At 36.4% G+C, this 8,346-nt stretch overlaps 1 protein-coding gene and 1 long non-coding RNA gene across 4 annotated transcripts; both read left to right on the top strand.

The window, feature by feature from the left end:
* Positions 1–1,212: 1,212 nt before the first annotated feature.
* Positions 1,213–6,602, top strand: LOC113717349 (protein XAP5 CIRCADIAN TIMEKEEPER). Of its 3 annotated transcripts, none has more exons than XM_027242154.2 (14): positions 1,216–1,349; positions 1,463–1,555; positions 1,943–2,181; positions 2,292–2,357; positions 2,443–2,507; positions 2,626–2,738; positions 4,068–4,149; positions 4,242–4,318; positions 4,400–4,461; positions 4,605–4,736; positions 4,831–4,884; positions 5,472–5,537; positions 5,929–6,003; positions 6,248–6,602. In XM_027242154.2, exons 3-14 carry the CDS (start codon positions 2,011–2,013, stop codon positions 6,296–6,298), a joined length of 1,014 nt encoding a protein of 337 aa, XP_027097955.2. In that variant the 5' UTR covers positions 1,216–1,349; positions 1,463–1,555; positions 1,943–2,010; the 3' UTR covers positions 6,299–6,602. The 3 variants fall into 3 exon arrangements, with proteins under 3 accessions (XP_027097957.2, XP_027097955.2, XP_027097956.2); XM_027242155.2 differs by having other exon boundaries at positions 1,258–1,349; positions 1,497–1,555; XM_027242156.2 differs by lacking the exon at positions 1,463–1,555 and having other exon boundaries at positions 1,213–1,349.
* Positions 6,603–7,679: 1,077 nt separating this feature from the next.
* LOC140016664 (uncharacterized) lies at positions 7,680–8,061 on the top strand. The gene is made up of 2 exons (XR_011822870.1): positions 7,680–7,835; positions 7,905–8,061. It is a non-coding gene; the product is annotated as an uncharacterized lncRNA (long non-coding RNA).
* The last annotated feature ends 285 nt before the right edge of the window (positions 8,062–8,346 follow it).

Here is an 8,346-nt window from a genome sequence, read left to right as displayed (position 1 = left end):
TGTCCAAAATTGAAAAACTTTATACCGTTGGAAACTAAATTTGGAGTACTAAAAGTTCTCAGAAAATACTTTTCCAAGATTTCAACTAGAAAGCATTCATAATTCAGCTCAAATTTATAGTTCCAAGAAGATAGGTTTGCACCAGTCTTCGTTTTTCAGCAATCTTCGGAAATTCGGCAAAATTCACAGGAAATGAATCAGCCTCTAAAATTTATAACACAATAATAGTTCGAAACCAAGTTTCAAACACAACAAGAGGAACTAAATTCAGAGTTTTCAGCAACAAGATATAACAGTTTGAATTCGGCTGACTTTTGCAAACTGATCAGTGGATTTCTAGATTTGTAGAACAATTTTTGGGTCATTATTTGGGTATCAAAATGATATTGAAATTACACCAAATTTGGTACACTTAAACTTCCATATATGGACTACCTCTCTGTCAAATTATAGGCAAAAACACACGTGGGAAGGTAGTCAACAAAATGACCAAAATTTGTGAAATTTTCAAAGCTAATCTGCCAACTCATTCTTTCTTTCTTTTCAAAAGTTTTGTCCAATGAAATCAAACCCAATTCTCTCCATTTTTTGAAATCAAGGTTCCAGAAACATTTAAAGAGCAATTGATGGAAGAGGAAGAGGAACCTGTGCAATGCGCTAGACAAAGGAGGAAGGGGTCGCGTGAAAACGACGAAGTCATGCATGAAACGACAAAACTCTTCGCTCTTTTATTACTTATGTAGATAAAAGGAGAAGATCGAAGAGAAAGGGAAAAAGATGAGACATAAAGAAAGGTTTTTAAAAACTTTTGATAGAGTAAGGGGAGGAGGAACTGGAGCAATAGAGCGATAGGTATAGGGAAAGTGAGAGAAAAGAAGAGGAAAGGAAGAGGAAGTTTGAAGAAGAGTGGTGGGACATGAGAGGCGGCTCTGACTTAGGATTAGAAAAAAGAAAAGGAAGAGGAACCCATGCAATATGCTAAACAAAGGAGGAAAGGGTCACGAGGACGATGAAATCACACGCAGAACATCGGAATTCTTCACTCTTTTATCACTTATGTAGATTATGTAAACAAAGGAATTAGCCTCTACACCTAGTATTGTATGTTTGGTCAATAATTTAAAAAGTGAATTACAATTCTGAATGGACCAGAATGATGGGTGAAGTCTTGGGCTGGGCCTAAAAGTTCCAAATCCAATTGCACTCTCCAACAGCTCGGATCCCAACCGGGTCAAATAACAAATCGGATCACAAAGTAAGTCCTATCCCGCGATGTTCTTTCCTTCACAAAAAATCAAAGCCTCTTCCAGACATTGCAAATATAGGGTTTTTTATCTCAAGCTAACAAGGTAACTTCCCCTAGTTCCCTTTTGGTTGTTTATCAATTCACAGATTTTGAGATTTTCTGGTTGGAAATTTTCATTTTTAACGTTCTAGGGTTTGCTTTATTGGTATTTTTCAGTCTCTGAAGATTTGGATTTTCTTTCTTTCACCAGAAAATCAAGCCTCTTCTCTTCTATTCAGACACTGCAAATTTAGGGTTTTTAATAGCAAGGTAACTTAGTTGCCTTTCGGTTATTTACCAGCTCACAGATTTTGCTGAAGATTTGAAGATTTTACGAGATTTTCTGATTGGGATTTTTCATTATAACTTCTAGGTTTAGTTTGATAGTATGTTTCAAAACCTTAATTTCTTTCTACCATATTTATGCAGTAACAAAAAAAGATAGCTAGTTGCATTAGGAAACGTTATTTTTGTTGAGAAATCGACCTCGGCACATGCATTAGATAACAGTTTAAATGTTGATTGTAGCAATTTCTGGTTGTTGTATTTAATTTATTAGGGTTAAATGACTAATTCGACTATGAAAGGGATCTTCCTTTTTTTTTGGATTAATTACGATGTGCAAATGCAGACCTTTGAGTTGGTCAGTTTTTGCAGAACATTTGCAGAGCAGTAATAGAAGGGCAGATTGAATCTTGATAAAGGAGTTTGGAAGACAGAAGAAAATGTCGGGTATGGGAGATGGGTATGTGGGCACTGCCCAAGATGCTGTGAGAATCCGAAGGCTTGAGAAGCAAAGAGAAGCGGAGAGGCGAAAGATTCAAGAGCTGAAGAACAAGAGTGCTTCCTCTAAAGGCCAACCTGGCCTCCTCCAATTTGGCTCCAGCACCTCTGAGGTTGGCCCAATTTTATGAACATATCCATGGTTCAACTTTTAGACTCTTTTTTTTTTTGTGCAGAAAAATATACTTAACCTTTAATGAAAATATATGTTTTTGCTGTATAGATACTCGAGACAGCATTTAAGAAGGAAACTGTTGGGTTGGTGAGTAGGGAAGAATATGTTGAGAAGGTAAATATGACCTGGATATCTAGTATTAGTTTTTTTCCAGCCTTGAACAATTTCATGTTGTAAAATTGTGTTTGTATTCATGCAGAGGGTTAATATTAGGAGTAAGATTGAAGAGGAAGAAAAAGAGAAGCTTCAGAAGTTGCAACAAGAGTGGGTGAAATTCATTTATAACTGTGTTTCATTTTCACAGAATGAGAATATTTTGAAATTAAAGCACCTTATTATACAAGTTATACTGAACGTGTTGTGTTCTTTCCTTGTATTTTAGGGAGGAGGAACTTCAGCTACAGAAGCTTAAGAAGAGAAAAGTGAAGGTGGACCCTCGGTTATCCTTTTGTGATGATATTGAGAATTCCAACACAGATGAAGATGTAGAAAAAGGTAGGCTTATTTGATTGCTTGAAACCTGTTTTTTATATGATTTATTCAGCAGTTGCACTTGAAGGGTTGATATCTTCTAGCAGTACAAGGTGGGATTCACTAGATAGAGGCATCTCTGGTTTTTGGGGCAAAATATTCCAATTCTGGCGCTGTCTCCGCTGAACTGTAGATTGTTAACATATGAACCAAAGTAATGTTTGTTGTTGTGAGTGAAGATTAGGTCATACTTAGTGGATTTGGTAGGTTTAGTGACTTTTGGCTTGTGAGGGTGTAGATCATTTAGGTCTTATCGACCCTTCTCTGTTTTCTGTTGATTGTTTTGGGAGGGGATATTTTAGGCTTACTGAATGGTGGTCTTAGAAGACTTATTGAGTGGAAATCTCTTTCTTTTTGCTATTTTGCAGCACACAAATGCCTTGGGGATTGATTACTAATTATGCCTTGGGAAGTGATTACTTACTGCTATGCTGTCAAAAAATTACATTGTAATTGGATAACACTATAAGTAAGATGCAGTGTCTCCATACAGCTTATTGGAAGAATCACTGGCCATGTGCTAATTCCAGAGTCCATTACCCAGAGCTTTAACCTTAAACAACTGTTTAACTTGCTTCATCATTTGCCAGACTGACAAAGATTTGATGCTTTTTAGAATTATTTACCTAGAAATAGCAGTATTTAAGCAATATATATCTTATTTAAGCACATCTAGCCATTCTTGCAGATACAAATTGAGTTGTGCAGAGGTACTCTTTTGCATTTTGGTCATACTTTACCATATATCACCCTCTTTCATTGCTTGTGCTCTGTCCACTTGCACCCTATGTTCAACATTTCTAAAGATAGCAGTATCCCATAGAATTGGAATTTGGAACTCGTAAGTAGTGGAGAAGATTCCATGAGTGGGGATTCATCTGGCCTTGAAATGTATAGTAGGGCTATGAGAGCAGAAATAATTCTCATATTGGTGCTTAACCTTGATGAAGCACTTTTTTTGGCTTGTCATACTAGTTAAATTTCATCCTTCCTTTTGTTAGCTTTTACACATTGGATCAAGCAATTGCTACTAAAGGCTCCTGTGGATGTGACTTTTCAAGAACTTGTAGTTGTTTACAAAATCTATGGGTCACGGGCCACTTCAAGTTTCATAGTTACTCAAGGATCAGGGATACCGCCTGAGTTATTTTTCATTTTTTTTTTTTTTGGGTGAGAATGGTGGCTGGTGGGGACTTTTTTCATGTTCTAGGTTTTGAAGACTTGATTTACAGTGTTAGTGTCTTGTATTTGCTGTATTTGCGTAGTGACATACTTGTTTATTTTATTCCTCAGTTGGAAGGAAAGAATCAGAAAGGCTTGGATGTTGGAAATTCGGGAAGGATCCAACTGTTGAAACTAGTTTTTTGCCTGATAGGTGTGGCATCTCTACTTCTCTGCTTAACATCCCTTCACTATTTGATTTCCTTCTTATGCTTGTCCGTTGGATATTGAAGCACACTCTTTCAGTGAGAGAGAGGCAGAGGAGCAAGCTGAGCGTGAAAGGCTACGGAAGCTGTGGCTTGTTGAACAAGAACGTATTAAAAGTAAGTCTTTGATTCTAATGTCATACAGTAATCTCACGTATGAAATTATCCAGACTAATAATTTTCCCTTTGTAATTTCAGATGAACCCCTTGAAATTACTTACAGCTACTGGGATGGGACAGGCCATAGACGGGTTATCCAGGTAATTAATCATTAAATAGGTCTGTGTTTCATATGTGTCTCTGCTGCTTTCCTCTAGATGTCTATATCTTTCCTTTTACCTTTTATGAAAGGTTTTCTTTATTTTCATTCAATTATATTCCTTTCCTTTGATATTTATTTCAGGTTCGGAAAGGAGATTCAATAGGGGAGTTCCTTCGAGCTGTACAACAGCAACTTGCACCTGAGTTTCGAGAGGTCCGGACAACATCAGTGGATAATCTGCTATATGTGAAAGAAGATCTTATCATTCCTCATGTATGATTGAAGCTGTCACCAATGTTTGAGTTTTCTGTTATATTCAGCAGAGTTAAAACTATTTTTCTGATTATCCGTCTGTTTGTCCTTTCAGCAACACAGTTTCTATGAGCTGATTGTTAACAAAGCTAGGGGAAAGAGTGGACCGGTAATACTCTGTTTCTTTGAGTTTGTAATGCGTTCCAAGTGTGTCTGTTGGTAAATGTGATTATCCACTATAACCTTTAGTAGACTAAAAGAGCAGGCAGGCATATAATATTTACTTGTTATTTGCTAAATCTTTCAGTTTACCATTTTATGATATATTTTCTGATTGTTGCAAAATAAGTACCTCCTGTCTCTACCAAGTTTTGATGAAATTGGTTTAAAACTTATTATTGGTTTGCAATTTAGAATAATGATTGTTACTTGTTTGTTTATTTATTTATTTATTTAACTTTAGAGGCATTCCTCTTTTTGGAAACTCGGTTTCTTCATTAGGTTAAGCCCATACCAGTGTCATGATGGTGCATTTAAGTAGCACAGCTTTTCTTATCATCACTGTCTCTCTTTATTTCTGTAAAAGATGTCATATTTGGACATGTGGCTCATGGTTGTTTTCATTTCTTTTCATTTTCTGAGTTTCTTGCATTCATCAATTTGCTTGCATGTTAAGGGGGAATATTTATTGCTCTACGTTATTTACTTTCTGCTAGTTTCTGATTGAAACTTTTCTGGCTTGTCAAACATCTGTAGCTTTTCCACTTTGATGTGCATGAGGATGTGAGGACAATAGCTGACGCAACAATAGAGAAGGATGAGGTAAGGATTCATAGACTAGGAAATAAGTACTTTATTTTCAAAGTGGTCTTCTGTTTAAAATTTTTGCATGAAGGTTTGTCTGGCAATTTATAACAATCTTGCACATTATCTTTGGGGGATACTGGAGTTATTGGACAATTCCTCTCAATTATTTTGTCCAGAAACAAAGCTGTGCACTTACCATTCCAAACCTATATTTGTTTAAACCATCAATTTAAATCAACTTTTAAAGCTCATGACATACTTCGACAGAAATAAGTACCTTTTCAGTTACATGCTTTCATAATTCTTTTCTTGGGACCATTGGTTTATTGACTAGACATTCTTTTACGTGTGATTTGGCATACTTTCTGTCATTTGGTCTCAAACTGATTTTCTACTTTTCTAACAGTCACATGCTGGGAAAGTTGTTGAAAGGCACTGGTATGAGAAGAATAAGCACATTTTTCCTGCTTCACGTTGGGAGGTTCTCTCTCTCTCTCTCTCTCTCTCTCTCTCTCTCTCTCTCTGTGTTGTGTTTGTGTGTCTAGGAGCACGCATGCGCAGGTCGCGGTATACTTCTATAATACAAGTATCTTGCAACTTATTTTGGTGTTCAGTACTGGTTAACTCATCTTGGCAGCGTGGTAAATGTTAGAAATGTTTCCATATTTCATGCCTGGCTTTACTGTGAGCTTTGAATAATTCATGCTTTGTTCATCTTTTTGTAGATATATGATCCAACAAAGAAGTGGGAAAGGTACACTATCCATGGGGATTGATATGTTGAAGCCAAAATTACCCCTTCAGTGTTATTTGATTGCAGAACAGAAGTGCCTTGTAAAGCTAGAAATGTATCTTATCAATTCGACCGATATGATATAGAAAAACTTGTGCTTTTGTTTATTATTGTGCTAGAAACGTATCTTACAAGATCTGGAGTTGTATGTTCTATGCATCGTTTTGGTTTTATGTGCTGTTGCAGCAGAATTTCTCTTTTTGTTTGATCAGACCAAACCTGAGTGAAAGTGTAATAGCTGATTAGTGACTGTTGATAGAGACATGCATGTTCAATTTTCTGATCAATTGCTAGCATCTATTTTTGTGCAAGTATCAATTCTGGAAAGAATGAAAACTGTAAAAAGATATGTTAAGAGACGTGAACTATTCTCTGGGCCATTATACTCTAGCCTTTTCTGCATACAACAATTCTTTAGTTTCTTACCCAAAAAAAAAAAAAACAATTCTTTAGTGAAGAGAAGATGAGCATGCTTCATCATAAGAAATCTCTCGAGTTCGTAGGGAAGAGTAAAAATGGGCCTCTTATAAGAGCTATTGAATCACCTATGGTGCTGCTTTCTGCTGAGCAACCTTGTATTGAAACTTTACACTCAAAAATTATGGCACGTGGCTGTGTCCATTTGCCTCTGGTGAAATACAGTTATTCGAAGGAGGTGGGAAAAGGAGCATTTGTTGTTTATGGTTCTTTTGGGGCAGGGAGGCTTTTGAGTGTTGGACAAAAGGTTGGTTCATTTATCAGCCCAAAATGGTTTCTTGCAAATGGTAGGCCAAATCTCTGGTTTGAATTTCGGGTCCGACGTTATTTAATATTTTGTGCTGTCTAATTTGACCCATTGGATCATTAGTTAGTACTTGATGACAATTTTCAACTGTTGGATGCTTTTTTTTTTAACTGATAAATTCAACTAAATACTTTGTTATGATCGAGGGGTTTGAAAAAATGAACCAAATTGATTCAGTAAAAACCCGTTTGAATTTGATTGGCCAACTAATCAAATTAAATTTTAACACTTTGATAGATTTTAAATCCGACTCATACTCGACTCAAATTAAATTATTCAAATCAAATTTGGACACGTCATAAACTTTAAATTCAACTCGAACTTAATTCAAATTAGTATATAAGTAAAAGGAAAAATTGCACAAATCATCCCTTACTTATTAACGATGTGAAAATTTAGTTCTTGAGAACGAAAAACAGCATTTTTAGTCTATTACAAACAAAAAAGATCAATTTTGGTCCCTGTTAGCTTTTCCGTGTGAATTCTTGACGGACCCAATCATGGGAACATCACGTGACCAACTTTTGAGGGACAAAAGGGGCAAGTCACTCAGATCTTGACCAAAATGTAGAGGATTAGTATCTCTCTTCCTTCAAAGCGCTTCAAATCCCTAAATTTCTTTGAAGTTGCCATGGGAGAACCACCAAACTGTAGCTGCGGTATACCAGCCACAGTGAAGACTTCGTGGACAGCTGAGAACCCAGGAAAGAATTTCTATGGATGTGCCTATTATGAAGTAAGTCTTTGCTTCAGAATATTTTGTTTTCCTTTTTTGGAGAATCTGAGCTCCGTTCTCCATGACCAGCATAATAATGGCGGAGGTGGCTGTGGGTACTTCAAGTGGCATGAAACAAGCGGCTGTGAGAGATGCGATAAACTGGTGAGGCACACACGGAGGTTAACAAAGAAGGTGAAAGATTTGGAGATTGATGTGGAGAAAAGAAAACAAAAAGAGCGCAGAATGAATTTGATGCTATTCATGGCCATTGTTACTGTAATCTATCAATGGCTTTGGAAAAAGTAATTTGGCACTGGTTACATATGTTTGTCTGGGTTGTGAATTAGGGGCCTCTGGTGTAGTAGCTATTAGGTAATGTATAAAGATAATGCAAGGGATTTAGATAATTGTTAGTTGTATGGTTATGAATGTATTGTTAAAGTAGCATTGGAATATAATGCTTTGTTTAGCAATCTGCAAATTACTTCAGAGTTTGCAATGTTGCATGTGTTGTCCAAATGCATCGACT

The sequence above is a fragment of the Coffea arabica genome, chromosome 11c (assembly GCF_036785885.1).
Source record: "Coffea arabica cultivar ET-39 chromosome 11c, Coffea Arabica ET-39 HiFi, whole genome shotgun sequence".
In the NCBI taxonomy this organism is placed as follows: Eukaryota; Viridiplantae; Streptophyta; class Magnoliopsida; order Gentianales; family Rubiaceae; genus Coffea; species Coffea arabica.
Note: the sequence above shows the minus strand (reverse complement) of the source record. Positions and strands in the feature narration are given on the sequence as shown.